The following is a 27121-nucleotide window of genomic DNA, read 5'->3' on the forward strand; positions in this document are numbered from 1 at the left end:
AGTTGGAGGCGTGCTTGGCCACACAGTCATGGGTGAACAGGGAGTACAGGAGGGGGCTGAGCACGCACCCTTGTGGGGCCCCAGTGTTGAGGATCAGCGAAGTGGAGGTGTTGTTTCTTACCTTCACCACCTGGGGGCGGCCCGTCAGGAAGTCCAGGACCCAGTTGCACAGGGCGGGGTTCAGACCCAGGGCCTTGAGCTTAATGATGAGCTTGGAGGGTACTATGGTGTTGAATGCTGAGCTATAGTCAATGAACAGCATTCTTACATTGGTATTCCTCTTGTCCAGATGGGATAGGGCAGTGTGCAGTGTGATGGCGATTGCGTCGTCTGTGGATCTATTGGGGCGGTAAGCAAATTGAAGTGGGTCTAGGTCGACAGGTAAGGCAGGTAAGGTAGAGGTGATATGATCCTTGACTAGTCTCTCAAAGCACTTCATGATGACAGAAGTGAGTGCTACGGGGCGATAGTCATTTAGTTCAGTTACCTTTGCTTTCTTGGGTACAGGAACAATGGTGGACATCTTGAAGCATGTGGGAACAGCAGAATGGGAAAGGGAGAGAGTGAATATGTCCATGAACACACCAGCCAGCTGGTCTGCGCATGCTCTGAGGACGCGGCTAGGGATGCCGTCTGGGCCGGCAGCCTTGCGAGGTTTAACACGCTTAAATGTCTTAATCACGTCGGCCACGGAGAAGGAGAGGCCACAATCCTTGGTAGTGGGCCTCGTCAGTGGCACTGTGTTATCCTCAAAGCGGGCGAAGAAGGTGTTTAGCTTGTCTGGAAGCAAGACGTCGGTGTCCGCGATGTGGCTGGTTTTCCTTTTGTAGTCCATGATTGTCTGTAGACCCTGCCACATACGTCTCGTGACTGAGCCGTTGATTTGCGACTCCACTTTGTCTCTATACTGACGTTTTGCCTGTTTGATTGCCTTGCGGAGTGAATAGCTACACTGTATTCTGCCATATTCCCAGTCACCTTGCCCCGTGTAGCTCAGTTGGTAGAGCATGGCGCTTGCAACGCCAGGGTTGTGGGTTCGATTCCCACGGGGGGCCAGTATGAAAAATGTATGCACTCACTAACTGTAAATCGCTCTGGATTATATATATATATTTTTTAAAACATTTATTTAACTAGGTCAGTTAAGAACAAATTCTTAGTTACAATGACGGCCTACACCGGCCAAACCCGGACGACGCTGGGCCAATTGTGCGCTGCCCTATGGGACTCCCAATCACGGCCGTTTGTGATACAGCCTGGAATCTAACCAGGGGGTCTGTAGTGACGCCTCAAGCACTGAGATGCAGTGCCTTAGACCGCTGCGCCACTCTGGAGCCCATAAGAGCGTCTGCTAAATGACTAAAATGTAAAAATGTAACAAACTTAGGCATGTCGATCAACAATGACAAGCCACCGGGGTCTGACAACTTGGATGGAAAATTACTCAGGATAATAGCGATATTGCCCCTACTATTTGCCATATCTTCAATTGAAGCCTACTAGAAAGTGTCTCAGGCCTGGAGGGAAGCAAAAGTCATTCCGCTACCTAAGAATAGTAAAGCCCCCTTTACTGGCTCAAACAGCCGACCAATCAGCCTGTTACCAACCCTTAGTAAACTTTTGAAAAAAATTGTGTTTGACCAGATACAATGCTATCTTACAGTAAACAAATTGACAACAGACTTTCAGCACGCTTATAGGTAAGGACATTCAACAAGCACAGCACTGACACAAATGACTGATGATTGGCTGAGAGAAATTGATGATAAAAAGATTGTGGGGGCTGTTTTGTTAGACTTCAGCACAGCTTTTGACATTATCGATCATAGTCTGCTGCTGGAAAAACATACACTACCGTTCAAAAGGTTAGGGTCATTTAGAAATGTAAAGTGGGAGATTTGTACAGGGTAAAAGGGATCTTGAAGAAGGAAGGCTATCACTTGCCATACACCCTGTGGACGGTGCTTGATTGGAGCAAATTTCCTCCTACAACATGACAATGACCCAAAGCACAGCTCCAAACTATGCAAGATCTATTTAGGGAAGAAGCAGTCAGCTGGTATTCTGTCTATAATGGAGTGGCCAGCACAGTCACCGGATCTCAACCCTATTGAGCTGTTGTGGGAGCAGCTTGACCGTATGGTACGCAAGAAGCCAATCCAACTTGTGGGAGGTGCTTCAGGAAGCATGGGGTGAAATCGCTTCAGATTACCTCAACAAATTGACAACAAGAATACCAAAGGTCTGCAAGGCTGTAATTGCTGCAAATGGAGGATTCTTTGACGAAAGCAAAGTTTGAAGGACACAATTATTATTTGTATTAAAAATAATTATTTCTAACCTTGTCAATGGACTACATTTCCTATTCATTTTGCTATAGTTCCTATTCAAACTAATTTCATGTATGTTTTCATGGAAAACAAGGACATTTCTAAGTGACCCCAAACTTTTGAACGGTAGTGTATGTGTTATGGCTTTACACCCCCTGCTATATTGTGGATAAAGAGTTACCTGTCTAACAGAACACAGAGGGTGTTCTTTAATGGAAGCCTCTCCAACAAAATCCAGGTAGAATCAGGAATTCCCCAGGGCAGCTGTCTAGGCCCCTTACTTTTTCAATCTTTACTAACGACATGCCACTGGATTTGAGTAAAGCCAGTGTGTCTATGTATGCAGATGACTCAACACTATACACGTCAGCTACCACAGTGACTGAAATAACTGCAACACTTAACAAAGAGCTGCAGTTAGTTTCAGAATGGGTGGCAAGGAATAAGTTAGTCCTAAATATTTCAACAACTAAAAGCATTGTATTTGGGACAAATCATTTACTGAACCCTAAACCTCAACTACATGTTGAGGTTTAATGAATAATGTGGAAATTGATCAAGTTGAGGAGACTAAACTGCTTGGAGTAACCCTGGATTATAAACTGTCATGGTCAAAACATGTTGATACAACAGTAGCTAAAATGGGGAGAAGTCTGTCCATAATAAAGCTCTGCTCTGCCTTCTTAACATCACTATCAACAAGGCAGGTCCTACAGGCCCTAGTTTTGTCGCACCTGGACTAAATCAAATCAAATGTTATGTCACGTGCGCCGAATACAACAGGTGTAGACCTTACAGTGAAATGCTTACTTACAAGCCCTTAACCAACAATGCAGTTTTAAGAAATAATAAAAAATATCAAATAATACAAAATAAAAGTAACAAATAATTAAAGAGCAGCAGTAAAAATAACAATAGCGAGGCTATATACAGGGGGTACCGGTACCGAGTCAATGTGCTGGGGTACAGGTTAGTCGAGATAATTGAGGTAATATGTACATGTAGGTAGAGTTAAAGTGACTATGCATAGATAATAAACAGAGAGTAGCAGCAGCTTAAAAGAGGGGGTGGGGGGGCAGTGCAAATAGTTTGATTAGCTGTTCAGCAGTCTTATGGCTTGGGGGTAGAAGCTGTTTAGAAGCCTCTTGGACCTACACTTGGAGCTCCGGTACCGCTTGCCGTGCGGTAGCAGAGAGAACAGTCTATGACTAGGGTGGCTGGAGTCTTTGACAGTTTTTAGGGCCTTCCTCTGACACTGCTGGTATAGAGGTCCTGGATGGCAGGAAGCTTGGCCCCAGTGATGTACTGGGCCGTACACACTACCCTCTGTAGTGCCTTGCGGTCAGAGGCTGAGCAGTTGCCATACCAGGCAGTGATGCAACCAGTCAGGATGCTCTCGATGGTGCAGCTGTAGAACCTTTTGAGGATCTGAGGACCCACGCCAAATCTTTTCAGTCTCCTTATGGGGAATAGGTGTTGTCATGCCCTCTTCACGACTGTCTTGGTGTGTTTGGACCATGATAGTTCGTTGGTGATGTGGACACCAAGGAACTTGAAGCTCTCAACCTGCTCCACTACAGCCCGTCGATGAGAATGGGGGCGTGTTCGGCCCTCCTTTTCCTGTAGTCCACGATCATCTTCTTTGAGCCAGGAGAGATTACTGTTCAGTCGTGTGGTCAGGTGCCACAAAGAGGGACTTGCAATTGGCTCAGAACAGGGCAGCACGGCTGGCCCTTGGATGTACACAGAGAGCTAACATGAAAAATATGCAAGTCAATCTCTCCTGGCTCAAAGTAGATGAGAGATTGACTTCATCACTACTTGTATTTGTGAGAGGTATTGACATGTTGAATGCACCGAGCTGTCTGTTTGAACTCCTGGCACACAGCTCGGACACCCATGCATACCCCACAAGACATGCCACCAGAGGTCTCTTCACAGTCCCCAAGTCCAGAACAGACTATGGGAGGCGCACAGTACTACATAGAGCCATGACTACATGGAACTCTATTCCACATCAGGTAACTGATGCAAGCAGTAGAATCAGATTTAAAAAACAGATACAAATACACCTTATGGAACAGCGGGGACTGTGAAGCAACACAAACATAGACACATGCATACAAACACATGATAACATACTCACTATACAGACATGTACACATGGATTTTGTGTTACAGATATGTGGTAGTAGAGTAGGGGCCTGAGGGCACACACTTAATATGTTGTGAAATCTGTTATGAATGTATTGTAATGTTTTAAAAATGTATAACTGCCTTACTTTTGCTGGACCCCAGGAAGAGTAGCTGCTGCCTTGGCAGGAACTAATGGGGATCCATAATAAACCCCAGGAAGAGTAGCTGCTGCCTTGGCAGGAACTAATGGGGATCCATAATAAACCCCAGGAAGAGTAGCTGCTGCCTTGGCAGGAACTAATGGGGATCCATAATAAACCCCAGGAAGAGTAGCTGCTGCCTTGGCAGGAACTAATGGGGATCCATAATAAACCCCAGGAAGAGTAGCTGCTACCTTGGCAGGAACTAATGGGGATCCATAATAAACCCCAGGAAGAGTAGCTGCTGCCTTGGCAGGAACTAATGGGGATCCATAATAAACCCCAGGAAGAGTAGCTGCTGCCTTGGCAGGAACTAATGGGGATCCATAATAAACCCCAGGAAGAGTAGCTGCTGCCTTGGCAGGAACTAATGGGGATCCATAATAAACCCCAGGAAGAGTAGCTGCTGCCTTGGCAGGAACTAATGGGGATCCATAATAAATACAAATAATGCACCAACCTTAGAGAGCTATGCTCCATACTGCATCAACCTTAGAGAGCAGACTTAATAACTGAAAGATGCATGTTTCTCCCAGTTCATAAACAGCAGATTGGTGAGCTCTGGTCTCACAGCTGTCTGAAGTGTATTATCCATTCACCAGAGCATGTCTGTACTTTAGAACACAAGAGGACACAGCCAGTAGGATGAACTTTCAACATGAACACATCCCAAACCTACACTAAACGCTAGAGGACAGATAAACTGATAAGATTCATTTTTCTAACAGATATCCATTATATTATATTAGTGAGCTCTAACCCTAACATAGTGTATTGTACAGTGGTGTCTCCTGATCCTAACTCACCAGGGCAAAGCATTTCTGAGCCTGTGCCAGAGCAGAGTCAGGTCTGAGCAGGATGCACTGATCAAAGTCTCCCACAGCCTCCTCCACCTGGTCAAGAAGGATCTTCAACTGAAGGGGAAACAGTTCAGTCTGTTAGGGTAAACCAATGATCATGGGAATGACATGTGACTTAATGCATCGGACTGCTTATTTGCCCCAATAAGCATCCTATTCACCCTATTTCCTATTTAGAGGCCTATGGGCTGAATCACCCTATGGGCGCTGGTCAAAAGTAGAAATAGGGCATAGGGTACCATTTGGGATATTGATAGAGACATCCGTACCTGTCCCCGGTGGTGGTAGACGTCTGCGTTGCGTGTGTCGATCTCAGCGGCCATGTTGAAGTCCTGCGTTGACATCATAGGCTGCTGCTGTTGCATGTACATACTGCCACGCTTGATCAGAGCATTGGCCCTCAGCTACAGGACAGAGACAGGACAGAGACAGAGACAGGACAGAGACAGGAGAAGAACAGGGTTTTAGTCAGAGAGGTGTGTACATACTGCCACGCTTGATCAGAGCATTGGCCCTCAGCTACAGGACCATAGACAGGAGAAGAACAGGGTTTTAGTCAGAGAGGTGTATACATACTGCCATTGGCCCCCAGCTAGCAGGACTAAGAGAAAGAAGAGCTGCTAGCTATATTAACTACACAGCCACCTGGTCTGGGCGGTACCACAAATCTAATTGTGATTTTACTACCAAATATTGCTATTTCACTTGCGATATACAGTTGAAGTCAGAAGTTTGCATACACCTTAGCCAAATACATTTAATCCTAGTAAAACTTCCCTGTCTTAGGTCAGTTAGGATCACCACTTTATTTTAAGAATGTGAAATGTCAGAATAATAGTAGAGAGAATGATTTATTTCAGCTTTTATTTCTTTCATCACATTCCCAGTGGGTGAGAAGTTTACATACACTCAATTAGTATTTGGTAGCATTGCCTTTAAAATTGTTTAACTTGGGTCAAATGTTTCAGGTAGCCTTCCACAAGCTTCCCACAATAAGTTGGGTGAATTTTGGCCCATTCCTCCTGACAGAGCTGGTGTAACTGAGTCAGGTTTGTAGGCCTCCTTGCTCGCACACGCTTTTTCAGTTCTGCCCACAAATGTTCTATAGGATTGAGGTCAGGGCTTTCTGATGGCCACTCCAATACCTTGACTTTGTTGTCCTTAAGCCATTTTGCCACAACTTTGGAAGTATGCTTGGGGTCATTGTCCATTTGGAAGACCATTTGCGACCAAGCTTTAACTTCCTGACTGATGTCTTGAGATGTTGCTTCAATATATCCACATAATTTTCTTTCCTCATGATGCCATCTATTTTGTGAAGTGCACCAATCCCTCTTGCAGCAAAGCACCCCCACAGCATGATGCTGCCACCCCCGTGCTTCACGGTTGGGATGGTGTTCCACGGCTTGCAAGCTCCCCCTTTTTCCTCCAAACATAACGATGGTCATTATGGCCAAACAGTTCTATTTTTGTTTCATCAGACCAGAGGACATTTCTCCAAAAAGTACGATCTTTGTCCCCATGTGCAGTTGCAAACCGTAGTCTGGCTTTTTTATGGCGGTTTTGGAGCAGTGGCTTCTTCGTTGCTGAGCGGCCTTTCAGGTTATGTCGATATAGGACTTGTTTTACTGTGGATATAGATACTTTTGTACCTGTTTCCTCCAGCATCTTCACAAGGTCGTTTGTTGTTGTTCTGGGATTGATTTGCTCTTTTCGCACCAAAGTACGTTCATCTCTAGGAGACAGAACGCGTCTCCTTCCTGAGCGGTATGACGGCTGCGTGGTCCCATGGTGTTTATACTTGAGTACTATTGTTTGTACAGATGAACGTGGTACAGAGAGGAGGAACTGAGCTGCTAATAGTGATCAGGCCCTAATCTATGGATTTCACATGACCGGGAATACAGATATGCATCTGTTGGTCACAGATACCTTTAAAAAAAAGGTAGTGGCGTGGATCAGAAAACCAGTCTGCCTCATGCAGCACAACATCTCCTTCACATAGAGTTGATCAGGCTGTTGATTGTGGCCTGTGGAATGTTGTCCCACTCCTTTGCAATGGCTCTGCGAAGTTGCTGGATATTGGCGGGAACTGGAACACGCTGTCGTACACGTCAATCCAGACATGCTCAATGGGTGACATGTCTGGTGAGTATGCAGGCCATTGAAGAACTGGGACATTTTCAGTTTCCAGGAATTGTGTACAGATCCTTGCGACATGGGGCCGTGCATTATCATGCTGAAACATGAGGTGATGGCGGCAGATGAATGGCATGACTATGGGCCTCAGGATCTCATCACGGTATCTCTGTGCATTGAAATTGCCATCGATAAAATGGAATTGTGTTTGTTGTCCATAGCTTATGCCTGCCCATACCATAACCCCACCTCCACCATGGGGCACTCTGTTCACAATGTTGACATCAGCAAACCGCTAGCCCACACGACGCCATACACGCTGTCTGCCATCTGCCCGGTACAGTTGAAACCGGGATTCATCTGTGAAGAGCACACTTCTCCAGTGGCCATCAAAGGTGAGCATTTGCCTTCTGAAGTCGGTCAAGACCCTGGTGAGGACGACGAGCACGCAGATGAGCTTCCCTGAGACGGTTTCTGACAGTTTGTGCAGAAATTCTTCAGTTGTGCAAACCCACAGCTTCATCAGCTGTCCGGTGGCTGGTCTCAGACGATCCGGCAGGTGAAGAAGCAGGATGTAGAGGTCCTGGGCTGGCGTGGTGACACGTGGTCTGGGGAGGTCCTGGGCTGGCGTGGTTACACGTGGTCCGCGGTTGTGAGGCCGGTTGGACGTACTGCCAAATTCTCTAAAACGATGGAGGTGGCTAATGGTAGAGAAATGAACATTTAATTCTCTGGCAACAGCTCTGGTGGACATTCCTGCGGTCAGCATGCCAATTTCACACTCCCTCAAAACTTGAGACATCTGTGGCATTGTGTTGTGTGACAAAACTGCACATTTTAGAGTGGCCTTTTATTGTCCCCAGCACAAGGTGTACCTGTGTAATGATCATGCTGTTTAATCAGCTTCTTGATATGCCACACCTGTCAGGTGGATGGATTATCTTGGCAAAGGAGAAATGCTCACTAACAGGGATGTAAACAAATTTGTGCGCACAATTTCAGAGAAATAAGCTTTTTGTGCGTGTGGAAAATGTCTGGGATCTTTTAATGTCAGCCGAAGAAACTTGGAACCAACACTTTACATGTTACGTTCAGTGTGCTTGCTGAAGGCAAAGCAACGCTTTAGATTTCTTACATACTATTATTATATTTATTCTCTTTCTCCTTCCCCATCTCTCTCTGTCTCGTTCTGCCTCTCCCTCCTTCCTCTCCCTTTTTCTCATCTTGGATGCGTTCCATGTATGTAAGGTCTCAGTAAGAAGATAAGATATACTATCTGACGTAGAAAGGAGAACCACCCCAGCAGAGCAGAGCAGCAGCAGAGCAGAGCAGCAGAGCAGAGCAGCAGAGCAGAGCAGCAGCAGGAGCAGAGCAGCGCAGCAGAGCAGAGCAGCAGAGCAGAGCAGCAGAGCAGAGCAGCAGCAGAGCAGAGCAGCAGCAGAGCAGAGCATTCCTCTCTGATGAGATCAGTAAAGCACCTGTCTTCCAGCTTTTGAAACAGACACACCCACCACGCCCCTGTCTGTCAGTCAGACTCATATAGATCTCTCAGACAGAGGGTACGTCCCAAATGGCACCCTATTCCCTATATAGTGCACTACTTTAGACCAGAGCCCTGTGGCACCCTATTCCCTATATAGTGCACTACTTTAGACCAGAGCCCTGTGGGTATGAGTGCTCGTCTAAAGTAGTGCACTATATAGCTCTAGCGCTTAAATGATTTAAGCTATAAACACAAAACCAACTTTAAAAACGTACAGACGGCCCAAAACACTGATAGACTGGCTAAATAACGTAGTGTTCAGAAAGTATTCAGACCCCTTGACTTATTCCACGTGTTACAGCCTGAATTCAACATGGATTAAAGTGTTTTTTCCCCCCCTCACCCATCTACACCCCATAGTGAAAACACCCCACAGTGAAAACACCCCACAGTGAAAACACCCCACAGTGAAAACACCCCACAGTGAAAACACCCCACAGTGAAAACACCCCACAGTGAAAACACCCCATAGTGAAAACACCCCATAGTGAAAACACCCCATAGTGAAAACACCCCATAGTGAAAACACCCCACAGTGAAAACACCCCACAGTGAAAACACCCCATAGTGAAAACACCCCATAGTGAAAACACCCCATAGTGAAAACATGTTTTTATACATTTTTGCACATTTATCGAAAATTAAATACAGAAATATCTAATTTACATAAGTATTCACACCTCTGAGTCAATACTTTGTAGAAGCACCTTTGGCAGCGATTACAGCTGTGAGTCTTTCTGGGTAAGTCTCTAAGTCTCTTTCCACACCTGAATTGTACAACATTTAGCCATTGTTTTTTTATTTTTTATTCTTCAAGCTCCATCAAATTGGTTGTTGATCATTGCTAGACAGGCATTTTCAGGTCTTGCCATAGATTTTCAAGTAGATTTAAGTCAAAACTGTAACTCGGCCACTCAGGAACATTCACTGTCTTCTTGGTAAGCAACTCCAGTGTAGATTTGGCCGTGTGTTTTAGGTTATTGTCCTGCTGAAAGGTGAATTCATCTCCCAGTGTCTGGTGGACAGCAGACTGAACCAGGGTTTCCTCTAGTCTCCCAGTGTCTGGTGGACAGCAGACTGAACCAGGGTTTCCTCTAGTCTCCCAGTGTCTGGTGGAAAGCAGACTGAACCAGGGTTTCCTCTAGTCTCCCAGTGTCTGGTGGACAGCAGACTGAACCAGGGTTTCCTCTAGTCTCCCAGTGTCTGGTGGACAGCAGACTGAACCAGGGTTTCCTCTAGTCTCCCAGTGTCTGGTGGACAGCAGACTGAACCAGGGTTTCCTCTAGTCTCCCAGTGTCTGGTGGACAGCAGACTGAACCAGGGTTTCCTCTAGTCTCCCAGTGTCTGGTGGAAAGCAGACTGAACCAGGGTTTCCTCTAGTCTCCCAGTGTCTTGTGGACAGCAGACTGAACCAGGGTTTCCTCTAGTCTCCCAGTGTCTGGTGGACAGCAGACTGAACCAGGGTTTCCTCTAGTCTCCCAGTGTCTGGTGGACAGCAGACTGAACCAGGGTTTCCTCTAGTCTCCCAGTGTCTGGTGGACAGCAGACTGAACCAGGGTTTCCTCTAGTCTCCCAGTGTCTGGTGGAAAGCAGACTGAACCAGGGTTTCCTCTAGTCTCCCAGTGTCTGGTGGACAGCAGACTGAACCAGGGTTTCCTCTAGTCTCCCAGTGTCTGGTGGAAAGCAGACTGAACCAGGGTTTCCTCTAGTCTCCCAGTGTCTGGTGGACAGCAGACTGAACCAGGGTTTCCTCTAGTCTCCCAGTGTCTGGTGGAAAGCAGACTGAACCAGGGTTTCCTCTAGTCTCCCAGTGTCTGGTGGACAGCAGACTGAACCAGGGTTTCCTCTAGTCTCCCAGTGTCTGGTGGACAGCAGACTGAACCAGGGTTTCCTCTAGTCTCCCAGTGTCTGGTGGAAAGCAGACTGAACCAGGGTTTCCTCTAGTCTCCCAGTGTCTGGTGGACAGCAGACTGAACCAGGGTTTCCTCTAGTCTCCCAGTGTCTGGTGGACAGCAGACTGAACCAGGGTTTCCTCTAGTCTCCCAGTGTCTGGTGGACAGCAGACTGAACCAGGGTTTTCCTCTAGTCTCCCAGTGTCTGGTGGAATGCAGACTGAACCAGGTACTCCTCTAGTCTCCCAGTGTCTGGTGGAAAGCAGACTGAACCAGGGTTTCCTCTAGTCTCCCAGTGTCTGGTGGAAAGCAGACTGAACCAGGGTTACTCCTCTAGTCTCCCAGTGTCTGGTGGACAGCAGACTGAACCAGGGTTTCCTCTAGTCTCCCAGTGTCTGGTGGAAAGCAGACTGAACCAGGGTTTCCTCTAGTCTCCCAGTGTCTGGTGGAAAGCAGACTGAACCAGGGTTTCCTCTAGTCTCCCAGTGTCTGGTGGAAAGCAGACTGAACCAGGGTTTCCTCTAGTCTCCCAGTGTCTGGTGAACAGCAGACTGAACCAGGGTTTCCTCTAGTCTCCCAGTGTCTGGTGGACAGCAGACTGAACCAGGGTTTCCTCTAGTCTCCCAGTGTCTGGTGGACAGCAGACTGAACCAGGGTTTCCTCTAGTCTCCCAGTGTCTGGTGAACAGCAGACTGAACCAGGGTTTCCTCTAGTCTCCCAGTGTCTGGTGGACAGCAGACTGAACCAGGGTTTCCTATAGTCTCCCAGTGTCTGGTGGACAGCAGACTGAACCAGGGTTTCCTCTAGTCTCCCAGTGTCTGGTGGACAGCAGACTGAACCAGGGTTTCCTCTAGTCTCCCAGTGTCTGGTGGACAGCAGACTGAACCAGGGTTTCCTCTAGTCTCCCAGTGTCTGGTGGACAGCAGACTGAACCAGGGTTTCCTCTAGTCTCCCAGTGTCTGGTGGACAGCAGACTGAACCAGGGTTTCCTCTAGTCTCCCAGTGTCTGGTGGACAGCAGACTGAACCAGGGTTTCCTCTAGTCACCCAGTGTCTGGTGGACAGCAGACTGAACCAGGGTTTCCTCTAGTCTCCCAGTGTCTGGTGGAAAGCAGACTGAACCAGGGTTTCCTCTAGTCTCCCAGTGTCTGGTGGACAGCAGACTGAACCAGGGTTTCCTCTAGTCTCCCAGTGTCTGGTGGACAGCAGACTGAACCAGGGTTTCCTCTAGTCTCCCAGTGTCTGGTGGACAGCAGACTGAACCAGGGTTTCCTCTAGTCTCCCAGTGTCTGGTGGAAAGCAGACTGAACCAGGGTTTCCTCTAGTCTCCCAGTGTCTGGTGGAATGCAGACTGAACCAGGTACTCCTCTAGTCTCCCAGTGTCTGGTGGAAAGCAGACTGAACCAGGGTTTCCTCTAGTCTCCCAGTGTCTGGTGGAAAGCAGACTGAACCAGGGTTTCCTCTAGTCTCCCAGTGTCTGGTGGAAAGCAGACTGAACCAGGGTTTCCTCTAGTCTCCCAGTGTCTGGTGGAAAGCAGACTGAACCAGGGTTTCCTCTAGTCTCCCAGTGTCTGGTGGAAAGCAGACTGAACCAGGGTTTCCTCTAGTCTCCCAGTGTCTGGTGGACAGCAGACTGAACCAGGGTTTCCTCTAGTCTCCCAGTGTCTGGTGGACAGCAGACTGAACCAGGGTTTCCTCTAGTCTCCCAGTGTCTGGTGGACAGCAGACTGAACCAGGGTTTCCTCTAGTCTCCCAGTGTCTGGTGGACAGCAGACTGAACCAGGGTTTCCTCTAGTCTCCCAGTGTCTGGTGGAAAGCAGACTGAACCAGGGTTTCCTCTAGTCTCCCAGTGTCTGGTGGAAAGCAGACTGAACCAGGGTTTCCTCTAGTCTCCCAGTGTCTGGTGGAAAGCAGACTGAACCAGGGTTTCCTCTAGTCTCCCAGTGTCTGGTGGACAGCAGACTGAACCAGGGTTTCCTCTAGTCTCCCAGTGTCTGGTGGAAAGCAGACTGAACCAGGGTTTCCTCTAGTCTCCCAGTGTCTGGTGGACAGCAGACTGAACCAGGGTTTCCTCTAGTCTCCCAGTGTCTGGTGGAAAGCAGACTGAACCAGGGTTTCCTCTAGTCTCCCAGTGTCTGGTGGAAAGCAGACTGAACCAGGGTTTCCTCTAGTCTCCCAGTGTCTGGTGGACAGCAGACTGAACCAGGGTTTCCTCTAGTCTCCCAGTGTCTGGTGGACAGCAGACTGAACCAGGGTTTCCTCTAGTCTCCCAGTGTCTGGTGGACAGCAGACTGAACCAGGGTTTCCTCTAGTCTCCCAGTGTCTGGTGGACAGCAGACTGAACCAGGGTTTCCTCTAGTCTCCCAGTGTCTGGTGGAATGCAGACTGAACCAGATACTCCTCTAGTCTCCCAGTGTCTGGTGGAAAGCAGACTGAACCAGGGTTTCCTCTAGTCTCCCAGTGTCTGGTGGAAAGCAGACTGAACCAGGGTTTCCTCTAGTCTCCCAGTGTCTGGTGGAAAGCAGACTGAACCAGGGTTTCCTCTAGTCTCCCAGTGTCTGGTGGACAGCAGACTGAACCAGGGTTTCCTCTAGTCTCCCAGTGTCTGGTGGACAGCAGACTGAACCAGGGTTTCCTCTAGTCTCCCAGTGTCTGGTGGACAGCAGACTGAACCAGGTTTTCCTCTAGTCTCCCAGTGTCTGGTGGAAAGCAGACTGAACCAGGGTTTCCTCTAGTCTCCCAGTGTCTGGTGGAAAGCAGACTGAACCAGGGTTTCCTCTAGTCTCCCAGTGTCTGGTGGAAAGCAGACTGAACCAGGGTTTCCTCTAGTCTCCCAGTGTCTGGTGGAAAGCAGACTGAACCAGGGTTTCCTCTAGTCTCCCAGTGTCTGGTGGAAAGCAGACTGAACCAGGGTTTCCTCTAGTCTCCCAGTGTCTGGTGGAAAGCAGACTGAACCAGGGTTTCCTCTAGTCTCCCAGTGTCTGGTGGAAAGCAGACTGAACCAGGGTTTCCTCTAGTCTCCCAGTGTCTGGTGGAAAGCAGACTGAACCAGATACTCCTCTAGTCTCCCAGTGTCTGGTGGAAAGCAGACTGGACCAGGGTTTCCTCTAGTCTCCCAGTGTCTGGTGGAAAGCAGACTGAACCAGGGTTTCCTCTAGTCTCCCAGTGTCTGGTGGAAAGCAGACTGAACCAGGTTTTCCTCTAGTCTCCCAGTGTCTGGTGGAAAGCAGACTGAACCAGGGTTTCCTCTAGTCTCCCAGTGTCTGGTGGAAAGCAGACTGAACCAGGGTTTCCTCTAGTCTCCCAGTGTCTGGTGGACAGCAGACTGAACCAGGGTTTCCTCTAGTCTCCCAGTGTCTGGTGGAAAGCAAACTGAACCAGGGTTTCCTCTAGTCTCCCAGTGTCTGGTGGACAGCAGACTGAACCAGGGTTTCCTCTAGTCTCCCAGTGTCTGGTGGACAGCAGACTGAACCAGGTTTTCCTTTAGTCTCCCAGTGTCTGGTGGAAAGCAGACTGAACCAGGGTTTCCTCTAGTCTCCCAGTGTCTGGTGGAAAGCAGACTGAACCAGGGTTTCCTCTAGTCTCCCAGTGTCTGGTGGAAAGCAGACTGAACCAGGGTTTCCTCTAGTCTCCCAGTGTCTGGTGGACAGCAGACTGAACCAGGGTTTCCTCTAGTCTCCCAGTGTCTGGTGGACAGCAGACTGAACCAGGGTTTCCTCTAGTCTCCCAGTGTCTGGTGGAAAGCAGACTGAACCAGGGTTTCCTCTAGTCTCCCAGTGTCTGGTGGACAGCAGACTGAACCAGATACTCCTCTAGGACATTTGACTGGCAGCATTTTTATTTACCGGACATTTGAGAAATGTACTGGACCCATATGCATGGGAGCGTAACCTGATTAGGGCGTACACCCACGGTGCTCAGAATGACAGAAATCACTTTAAGATGATGGTAATTCATATTAACAGAACATGCAAGTGGAGGATGCAACGATGTGCACTTTGAAGATGCTAGAATAACTGTCCACATTTACTGTTCCTCAGCCAACAAGACGAGTAACGAACAGCCAAATCATTAGCCTCGGTCAATCTACTATCCCCATAGTAGAAACGTTTACCTATTCTATTGGTCAGCTTGTCAAGAAAGAAATAGCCTATTCCAAACAGACTCTGGGAGAGTTGTGGGACGATGGATCCCAAGTTCATCCATACAGTAGACCTAGGTTACATAAAAAAAACTTTAAAAAGCAATGAGGCTGATGCAACAGATCAGAACATTTAGCTTAAAATATTGATAAACTATTATTTATTCACATTATAAGTGCAGCAATGCGCAAAAGGAAGTAGTCTACGTGTGAATGTTCGTTCCATAATGCAATTAGCGGGAAAACACCGTTGTCAAAAGGGCGCTGCACATGAGAGCGGTTTCATGTGACAGAGATGAAAATATCCATTAGAAATTTAGAAAGAGGGGAGATCTAATATGCAACAACTAGGGTTGCTAATATGACTAGAATTGTGCCTTTGGCTACTGGACAATGATAGAAAGTTTATATAAAATAATTATCTTCACAGATAAGCCTAAATTTGGCTAGGCTACTTTGAAGCAAGGTAAGGCTTCATAGGTTTCAAACAATTAAGTGTACAGTGCCTTCGGAAAGTATTCAGACCCCTTTAGTTTTTCCACATTTTGTTACATTACAGCATTATTCTAAAATGGATGAAATTGTTTTTCCCCCTCATCAATCTGCACACAATTCCCCATAATGACAAAGCAAAAACAGGTCATTAGATTTGTTTAGCAATATTCATGGAGGCCAAGGGAAGGCCAAGGGAAGGCCAAGGGAAGGCCAAGGGAAGGCCAAGGGAAGGCCAAGGGAAGGCCAAGGGAAGGCCAAGGGAAGGCCAAGGGAAGGCCAAATCAATCAATAATGTATCTTCTTTATTGTCTCTGTGTTTCATAAATCTCCTTCAAGAGGCTGAATGTATCTAATATAATATATATATATAATATAATGAATGTATCTAATATAATATATATATATAATATAATGAATGTATCTAATATAATATATATATATAATATAATGAATGTATCTAATATAATATATATATATAATATAATGAATGTATCTAATATAAATATATATATAATATAATGAATGTATCTAATATAATATATATATATAATATAATGAATGTATCTAATATAATATATATATAATATAATGAATGTATCTAATATAATATATATATATAATATAATGAATGTATCTAATATATAATATAATGAATGTATCTAATATAAATATATATATATAATATAATGAATGTATCTAATATAATATATATATATATAATATAATGAATGTATCTAATATAATATATATATATATAATATAATGAATGTATCTAATATAAATATATATATATAATATAATGAATGTATCTAATATAATATATATATATAATATAATGAATGTATCTAATATAATATATATATATAATATAATGAATGTATCTAATATAATATATATATATAATATAATGAATGTATCTAATATAATATATATATATAATATAATGAATGTATCTAATATAATATATATATATAATATAATGAATGTATCTAATATATATATATATATATAATATAATGAATGTATCTAATATAATATATATATATAATATAATGAATGTATCTAATATAATATATATATAATATAATGAATGTATCTAATATAATATATATATAATATAATGAATGTATCTAATATAATATATATATAATATAATGAATGTATCTAATATAATATATATATAATATAATGAATGTATCTAATATAATATATATATAATATAATGAATGTATCTAATATAATATATATATAATATAATGAATGTATCTAATATAATATATATATAATATAATGAATGTATCTAATATAATATATATATAATATAATGAATGTATCTAATATAATATATATATAATATAATGAATGTATCTAATATAATATATATATAATATAATGAATGTATCTAATATAATATATATATATAATATAATGAATGTATCTAATATAATATATATATAATATAATGAATGTATCTAATATAATATATATATAATATAATGATGTATCTAATATAATATATATATAATATAATGAATGTATCTAATATAATATATATATAATATAATGAAATTATATATATATAATATAATGAATGTATCTAATATAATATATATATAATATAATGAATGTATCTAATATAATATATATATAATATAATGAATGTATCTAATATAATATATATATATAATATAATGAATGTATCTAATATAATATATATATATAATATAATGAATGTATCTAATATAATATATATATATATAATATAATGAATGTATCTAATATAATATATATATATATAATATAATGAATGTATCTAATATAATATATATATATATAATATAATGAATGTATCTAATATAATATATATATATATAATATAATGAATGTATCTAATATAATATATATATATAATATAATGAATGTATCTAATATAATATATATATAATATAATGAATGTATCTAATATAATAATAATATAATATAATGAATGTATCTAATATAATATATATATAATATAATGAATGTATCTAATATAATATATATATATAATATAATGAATGTATCTAATATAATATATAATATAATGAATGTATCTAATATAATATATATATAATATAATGAATGTATCTAATATAATATATATATAATATAATGAATGTATCTAATATAATATATATATAATATAATGAATGTATCTAATATAATATATATATAATATAATGAATGTATCTAATATAATATATATAATATAATGAATGTATCTAATATAATATATATATAATATAATGAATGTATCTAATATAATATATATATAATATAATGAATGTATCTAATATAATATATATATAATATAATGAATGTATCTAATATAATATATATTAATATAATGAATGTATCTAATAATATATATATAATATAATGAATGTATCTAATATAATATATATATAATATAATGAATGTATCTAATATAATATATATATAATATAATGAATGTATCTAATATAATATATATAAATATAATGAATGTATCTAATATAATATATATATAATATAATGAATGTATCTAATATAATATATATATAATATAATGAATGTATCTAATATAATATATATATAATATAATGAATGTATCTAATATAATATATATATAATATAATGAATGTATCTAATATAATATATATATAATATAATGAATGTATCTAATATAATATATATATATATAATATAATGAATGTATCTAATATAATATATATATATAATATAATGAATGTATCTAATATAATATATATATATAATATAATGAATGTATCTAATATAATATATATATAATATAATGAATGTATCTAATATAATATATATATAATATAATGAATGTATCTAATATAATATATATATAATATAATGAATGTATCTAATATAATAATAATATAATATAATGAATGTATCTAATATAATATATATATAATATAATGAATGTATCTCACCGGATAAAGTGTCTCTGTCTCTGTCTGATGATGTCAGAAAGAGACATTGTTACCGCCCGTAGCACTGAATGCCTGATAAAAATGTTTAAGCCAATCAGCGTTGAGCTAAACGGAGTGAATGGTCCTGGCTTCAGACCAATCACATTACAGGCCAAAACGGAATTATTGATAGAAAAAACCCTGAATTGTTGCATCTCGTTGTGTTGTTGTCCTCCGGTGGCTAGCTAGCTAGCTAAAATTGTCCCTTTCCTAAATTAGCCATGGATGGAGACAGGGATTTGGTTTTACTTAATTCTCCATACTGGCCAATGATTATCACAGCAATTGTGATCCAACCATAAATGCATTCATTGTGCCCCTGGACTGAGAGGATGGACGTATGACATGCAGCTAGATGTAGCATGCTAATGTTACCTAGCTGGCCAGGCATATCGTGGCACATGAAAGGAAGTTAGGTTAGGGAGCAAGCATTTTAGCCAGGTAGCCGAGGACAACCAAAACTAAAAGCGTGTACTGTATGACAGAGTCATAGACCGTTTAGGCATCATGAGGAGGATGGTGTTGGCGTTTCTCTACAAGGAGGGTGAGTCAACATGTTTTTCTACTTGCACGCACAGAAATCAGAACCATTGACAGCCACATCATATTTAGCTTACGTTGATTGGACTAAATAGTTTTTGGTATCTTTTAGTTGTCACTGTATTAGACTTCGCATAGTGATTTGATGATGTTGAAGTTGAAATGGTGCTGGAATAGTGGAGGCTGCTCCAGTTTTCTTTGCGACTTGCGGTAACTCTCTGTGGTTCTAAATCAATAGTTGTTTGGTATGTGGGAAACATTACCTTGCCTGACCATGCTGTAGGTCGTGTAACTGTCTGTTAGATGCAATATGCTTTATGGACTCCACCGGACAGATGTTGCTCTCCGGATTTGTGATAAAACAAAAGGTCTGGTGTAATTTATTCTGCCACTGTGTCTTCTTATTGTCTCAGCCTTCAGGCCTATATATCACGGTGTCAAGGCATATGAACTAACAGGTTATAGAGCAAACAACGCAATTATCACAACACACAGGTTGAAATATGGCTTTTTTTCCCCTGGATTGGCTTCCCCGGTGATTTTACCCACTCACCGCTACTGGACACCAGTCCCCCCCTCCCACTCCCCCCCCCTCACACCCTGACCCCAGCCCCCCCTCACACCGTGACCCCAGCCCCCCTCACACCCTGACCCCCCCAGCCCCCCAGCCACCCTCACACCCTGACCCCCTCACACACTCACCCCCTGACCCCCCTCACACCCTGACCCCCCAGCCCCCCTCACACCCCTGACCCCCAGCCCCCCAGCCCCCCTCACACCCCTGACCCAAGCCCCCCTCACACCCTGACCCCAGCCCCCCTCACCCCTGACCCCCAGCCCCCCTCACACCCCTGACCCAAGCCCCCCCTCACACCCTGACCCCAGCCCCCTTCACACCCTGACCCCCCCACACCCTGACCCCCCAGCCCCCCTCACACTCACACCCTGACCCCAGCCCCCTCACACCCTGACCCCAGCCCCCTCACACCCTGACCCCAGCCCCCCTCACACCCTGACCCCCCCAGCCCCCCTCACACACTCACACCCTGACCCCAGCCCCCTCACACCCTGACCCCAGCCCCCCTCACACCCCTGACCCCCAGCCCCCCTCACACCCTGACCCCCAGCCCCCCAGCCCCCCTCACACCCTGACCCCAGCCCCCCTCACACCTGACCCCAGCCCCCTTCACACCCTGACCCCCCTCACACCCCTGACCCCCCCAGCCCCCTCACACACTCACACCCTGACCCCAGCCCCCCTCACACCCTGACCCCAGCCCCCCTCACACCCTGACCCCCCAGCCCCCCTCACACCCTCACACCCTGACCCCAGCCCCCCTCACACCCTGACCCCAGCCCCCCTCACACCCTGACCCCCCAGCCCCCCAGCCCCCTGACCCCCCAGCCCCCTCACACCCTGACCCAAGCCCCCCTCACACCCTGACCCCAGCCCCCTTCACACCCTGACCCCCACACCCTGACCCCCCAGCCCCCCCTCACACACTCACACCCTGACCCCAGCCCCCTCACACCCTGACCCCCAGCCCCCCTCACACCCTGACCCCAGCCCCCTCACACCCTGACACCCCACAAACACCTGACCCCCAGGCCCCCTCACACCCTGACCCCAGCCCCCCTCCCACCCCTGACCCCAACCCCACAAACACCCTGACCCAAGCCCCCCTCACACCCTGACCCAAGCCCCCCCTCACACCCTGACCCCAACCCCACAAACACCCTGACCCCAGCTCATCTCCACTACCTTGACGTTGGCGTCCTCCATGTTGATGACCCGGTCCAGGTCGGGCTGGGCGCCTGTGGCGTTGCCGATGAGTAGGTAAAAGGTTGCCCGTAGCAACAGGGCCTCAGCAGTGTACCGGCCCCCAGACTCCACATCCTTAGTGCACTCACTGATAATCTTATCATAGTTCTCCTCCTCCATGTACTGCTTGGCCTTCAGGTAACCAGAACTACACACAGAGGGATAGGGTTAATGTACTGGTTGGCCTTCAGGTAACCAGAGCTACACACAGAGGGATAGGGTTAATGTACTGGTTGGCCTTCAGGTAACCAGAGCTACACACAGAGGGATAGGGTTAATGTACTGCTTGGCCTTCAGGTAACCAGAGCTACACACAGAGGGATAGGGTTAATGTACTGGTTGGCCTTCAGGTAACCAGAGCTACACACAGAGGGATAGGGTTAATGTACTGCTTGGCCTTCAGGTAACCAGAGCTACACACAGAGGGATAGGGTTAATGTACTGGTTGGCCTTCAGGTAACCAGAGCTACACACAGAGGGATAGGGTTAATGTACTGCTTGGCCTTCAGGTAACCAGAGCTACACACAGAGGGATAGGGTTAATGTACTGGTTGGCCTTCAGGTAACCAGAGCTACACACAGAGGGATAGGGTTAATGTACTGCTTGGCCTTCAGGTAACCAGAGCTACACACAGAGGGATAGGGTTAATGTACTGGTTGGCCTTCAGGTAACCAGAGCTACACACAGAGGGATAGGGTTAATGTACTGCTTGGCCTTCAGGTAACCAGAGCTACACACAGAGGGATAGGGTTAATGTACTGGTTGGCCTTCAGGTAACCAGAGCTATGGACGATGGAGAGACAGGAGAGGGAAAAAGAGGAATCGGGTTGACTTTAGTATTTTTACAAAGAGCAACAAATGGCACCCTATTACCTAGTATTCATGGCATTTTTATCTGCACCGTTCAGTATGTTGAACCCTGGTCCAGACACTATGGTATATAGGGAATAGGGTGCCATTTGGAACGCACCAGAGCAACATACAGGACAGGAAGTGACATCACAGTGTGACCTCTGACCTTTCTGTGACTTCTGTGGCCTCGCCTTCGTTGTCCTTGTCCTCGTCCTTCTTCTCGCCCTTCTGGAGCGGCTGGCTGATTATGTCATCGGTGAAGGAGCTGAAGTAGGACTTGATGAACTGAGGAGAAGGCATCAGGGGGTCACGGTTCTGGAGAGAGAGAAGATAGAGGGAAAGAGAAGACTATGAATTGAGGAGAAATCATCAGGGGCTCACGGTTCTGGATAGAGAGGAAAAAGAGAGCGGGAGACGAGAGGGAGACGAGAGAGAGAAGAGGGAAGAGGGGGAGACGAGAGAGGGAGAGGAGAGAGAGAAAAGAGAGGGAGAAGAGAGGGAGAGGAGAGAAGAGAGAGGGGAGACGAGAGAAGAGAGGGAGACGAGAGAAGAGAGGGAGACGAGAGAAGAGAGAGGAGAGAGCGAGAGAAGGAGACAAGGGAGACGAGAGAGAGAGAGAAGAGAGAGAGAAGAGAGAGAAGAGAGGGAGACGAGAGAGAAGAGAAAACAAAAGTCCATCAATGATAAAGGAGCCGTTACTGCTTCAATGATAAAGGAGCCGTTACCGCATCAATGATAAAGGAGCCGTTGTCGCATCAATGATAAAGGAGCCGTTGTCGCATCAATGATAAAGGAGCCGTTGTCGCATCAATGATAAAGGAGCCGTTGTCGCATCAATGATAAAGGAGTTGTCGCATCAATGATAAAGGAGTTGTCGCATCAATGATAAAGGAGCCGTTACTGCTTCAATGATAAAGGAGTTGTCGCATCAATGATAAAGGAGTTGTCGCATCAATGATAAAGGAGTTGTCGCATCAATGATAAAGGAGTTGTCGCATCAATGATAAAGGAGCCGTTACCGCATCAATGATAAAGGAGCCGTTACTGCTTCAATGATAAAGGAGCCGTTACCGCATCAATGATAAAGGAGCCGTTGTCGCATCAATGATAAAGGAGCCGTTACCGCATCAATGATAAAGGAGCCGTTACCGCATCAATGATAAAGGAGCCGTTGTCGCATCAATGATAAAGGAGCCGTTGTCGCATCAATGATAAAGGAGCCGTTGTCGCATCAATGATAAAGGAGTCGTTACCGCATCAATGATAAAGGAGCCGTTATCGCATCAATGATAAAGGAGCCGTTGCCGCATCAATGATAAAGGAGCCGTTGTCGCATCAATGATAAAGGAGCCGTTGTCGCATCAATGATAAAGGAGTTGTCGCATCAATGATAAAGGAGTTGTCGCATCAATGATAAAGGAGCCGTTACTGCTTCAATGATAAAGGAGTTGTCGCATCAATGATAAAGGAGTTGTCGCATCAATGATAAAGGAGTTGTCGCATCAATGATAAAGGAGTTGTCGCATCAATGATAAAGGAGCCGTTACTGCTTCAATGATAAAGGAGCCGTTACCGCATCAATGATAAAGGAGCCGTTGTCGCATCAATGATAAAGGAGCCGTTGTCGCATCAATGATAAAGGAGTTGTCGCATCAATGATAAAGGAGTTGTCGCATCAATGATAAAGGAGCCGTTACCGCATCAATGATAAAGGAGCCGTTACCGCATCAATGATAAAGGAGCCGTTACCGCATCAATGATAAAGGAGTTGTCGCATCAATGATAAAGGAGTTGTCGCATCAATGATAAAGGAGTTGTCGCATCAATGATAAAGGAGTTGTCGCATCAATGATAAAGGAGTTGTCGCATCAATGATTGTTGTGTCAATTCCTGACTACAAGCTATACCGAGCACTCAAGCCTAAATCCACCCAGGGTGCTCAAAGCACTCCCAACCTGCAGGGGGCAACCATGCAACCGGAGCTGTTGAAACCAACCACCAGGAAGTGCTCTGGGGACCATATTAACCTGCGCACCCACAAGCAGTGCAGGTGCATGGCATCGAAATGTTTGGTAAAAGCTTACTTGGCTCTCACTCATTCCTGAGAAGAGATACCAATGACCACAGCTCCTGATCATCCAAAGACGCAACTGGTAGGACAGAATGTGTTGTGAATTCATGCTTCTATATGCCCTTTTGGTTTGGTTGTAACATACAATACAATTATTAATTAAATTAAATAGTGAAGACTTCATTATGTGAACGTAGTACTTGACAGTAATGTTACTATAATCATGTGTATTGTTAAATGTTTAATTATGATATTGATATTTAATTATTAACTTGCAATGATCCTAGGTTAATCTAAATGATGAAATGATTGTTTGTGTGGTTTGAAGGTTATCAACCTATTCTGTTCCATCTTTATGACAATAAAAAATCATAAAGTGAACAGTTTTGAGTTGTCCTTTGCGTTCATCAAGGATAAAGCCATTTTCAAGTTTGGGCAGAGCTGTGGTCAGCCAGAAATCACGCAGAACTTGACAATGATAAAGGAGTTGTCGCATCAATGATAAAGAAGTTGCCGCATCAATGATAAAGGAGCCGTTACTGCTTCAATGATAAAGGAGTTGTCGCATCAATGATAAAGAAGCCGTTACCGCATCAATGATAAAGGAGCCGTTACCGCATCAATGATAAAGGAGCCGTTACCGCATCAATGATAAAGGAGTTGTCGCATCAATGATAAAGGAGTTGTCGCATCAATGATAAAGGAGCCGTTACCGCATCAATGATAAAGGAGTTGTCGCATCAATGATAAAGGAGTTGTCGCATCAATGATAAAGGAGTTGTCGCATCAATGATAAAGGAGTTGTCGCATCAATGATAAAGAAGCCGTTACCGCATCAATGATAAAGGAGCCGTTACCGCATCAATGATAAAGGAGCCGTTACCGCATCAATGATAAAGGAGCCGTTACCGCATCAATGATAAAGAAGCCGTTACCGCATCAATGATAAAGGTTGTCGCATCAATGATAAAGGAGTTGTCGCATCATTTTTTTAAATTTTTTTTATTTCACCTTTATTTACCAGGTAAGCCAGTTGAGAACAAGTTCTCATTTACAACTGCGACCTGGCCAAGATAAAGCAAAGCAGTGCGATAAAAACAACACAGTGTTACATATGGGGTAAAAAACATAAAGTCAAAAATACAACAGAAAATATATATACAGTGTGTGCAAATGTAGCAAGTTATGGAGGTAAGGCAATAAATAGGCTATAGTGCAAAATATTTACAATAGTATTAACACTGGAATGCTAGATGTGCAAGAGATTATGTGCAAATAGAGATACTGGGGTGCAAAAGAGCAAAATAAATAACAATATAGGGATGAGGTAGTTGGGTGGGCTAATTTCAGATGGGCTGTGTACAGGTGCAGTGATCGGTAAGGTGCTCTGACAACTGATGCTTAAAGTTAGTGAGGGAGATAAGAGTCTCCAGCTTCAGAGATTTTTGCAATTCGTTCCAGTCATTGGCGCAGAGAACTGGAAGGAATGGCGGCCAAAGGAGGTGTTGGCTTTGGGAATGACCAGTGAGATATACCTGCTGGAGCGCAGACTACGGGTGGGTGCTGCTATGGTGACCAATGAGCTAAGATAAGGCGGGGATTTGCCTAGCAGTGATTTATAGATGGCCTGGAGCCAGTGGGTTTGACGACCGAACATGTAGTGAGGACCAGCCAACAAGAGCGTACAGGTCACAGTGGTGGGTAGCGTATGGGGCTTTGGAGACAAAACGGATGGCACTGTGATAGACTACATCCAATTTGCTGAGTAGAGTGTTGGAGGCTATTTTGTAAATGACGTCGCCGAAGTCAAGGATCGGTAGGATAGTCAGTTTTACGAGGGGCATGTTTGGCAGCATGAGTGAAGGAGGCTTTGTTGCGAAATAGGAAGCTCGATTCTAGATTTAACTTTGGATTGGAGATTCTTTATGTGAGTCTGGAAGGAGAGTTTACAGTCTAACCAGACACCTAGGTATTTGTAGTTGTCCACATACTCTAGGTCAGACCCGTCAAGAGTGGTGATTCTAGTCGGGTGGGAGGGTGCCAGCAGCGTTCGATTGAAAAGCATGCATTTAGTTTTACTAGTGTTTAAGAGCAGTTGGAGGCTACTGAAGGAGTGTTGTATGGCATTGAAGCTCGTTTGGAGGTTTGTTAACACAGTGTCCAATGAAGGGCCAGATGTATACAAAATGGTGTCAGTCTGCGTAGAGGTGGATCTGAGAGTCACCAGCAGCAAGAGCGACATCATTGATATACACGGAGAAAAGTGTCGGCCCAAGAATTGAACCCTGTGGCACCCCCATAGAGACTGCCATAGGTCCAGACAACAGGCCCTCCGATTTGACACACTGAACTCTATCTGAGAAGTAGTTGGTGAACCAGGCGAGGCAGTCATTTGAGAAACCAAGGCTATTTAGTCTGCCAATAAGAATGCGGTGGTTGACAGAGTCGAAAGCCTTGGCCAGGTCGATGAAGACGGCTGCACAGTACTGTCTATTATCAATCGCGGTTATAATATCGTTTAGGACCTTGAGCGTGGCTGAAGTGCACCCATGACCAGCTCGAAACCGGATTGCATAGCGGAGAAGGTACGGTGGTATTCGAAATGGTTGGTGATCTGTTTGTTAACTTGGCTTTCAAATACTTTCGAAAGGCAGGGCAGGATGGATATAGGTCTGTAGCAGTTTGGATCTAGAGTGTCACCCCCTTTGAAGAGGGGGTTGACCGCGGCAGCTTTCAATCTCTGGGGATCTCAGAGCGTTATGAAAGAGAGGTTGAACAGACTAGTAATAGGGGTTGCGACAATTTCGGCGGCTAGTTTTAGAAAGAAAGGGTCCAGATTGTCTAGCCCAGCTGATTTGTAGGGGTCCAGATTTTGCAGCTCTTTCAAAACGTCAGCTGTCTGAATTTGTGTGAAGGAGAAGCAGGGGGGGCATGGGCAAGTTTCAGCGGAGGGTGCAGAGTTGGTGGCCGGGGTAGTGGTAGCCAGATGGAAAGCATGGCCAGCGTGTATGGGGGGTGGGACAAAGGAGCTATCTAAGGCAGGTTTCGCTGGGCTGGGGGATCTACAGTGAAATAGT

The 27121-nt window shown here is 44.3% G+C and overlaps 1 protein-coding gene across 1 annotated transcript in view; it reads right to left on the minus strand.

The window, feature by feature from the left end:
• LOC121576404 (mitochondrial import receptor subunit TOM70-like) overlaps positions 1 to 27121 on the minus strand; it is a 73795-nt gene that overhangs the window by 29691 nt on the left and 16983 nt on the right. The window contains exons 5-8 of the mRNA XM_041889509.2: positions 22140 to 22288; positions 21061 to 21268; positions 5796 to 5930; positions 5473 to 5580 (exon numbers count right to left, since the gene is read on the minus strand). Of these exons, the coding sequence (XP_041745443.1) occupies positions 5473 to 5580; positions 5796 to 5930; positions 21061 to 21268; positions 22140 to 22288 (600 nt within the window). The remainder of the gene's footprint in view (positions 1 to 5472; positions 5581 to 5795; positions 5931 to 21060; positions 21269 to 22139; positions 22289 to 27121) is intronic.

The sequence above is a fragment of the Coregonus clupeaformis genome, unplaced genomic scaffold (genome assembly GCF_020615455.1).
Source record: "Coregonus clupeaformis isolate EN_2021a unplaced genomic scaffold, ASM2061545v1 scaf0028, whole genome shotgun sequence".
Taxonomy (NCBI): domain Eukaryota; kingdom Metazoa; phylum Chordata; class Actinopteri; order Salmoniformes; family Salmonidae; genus Coregonus; species Coregonus clupeaformis.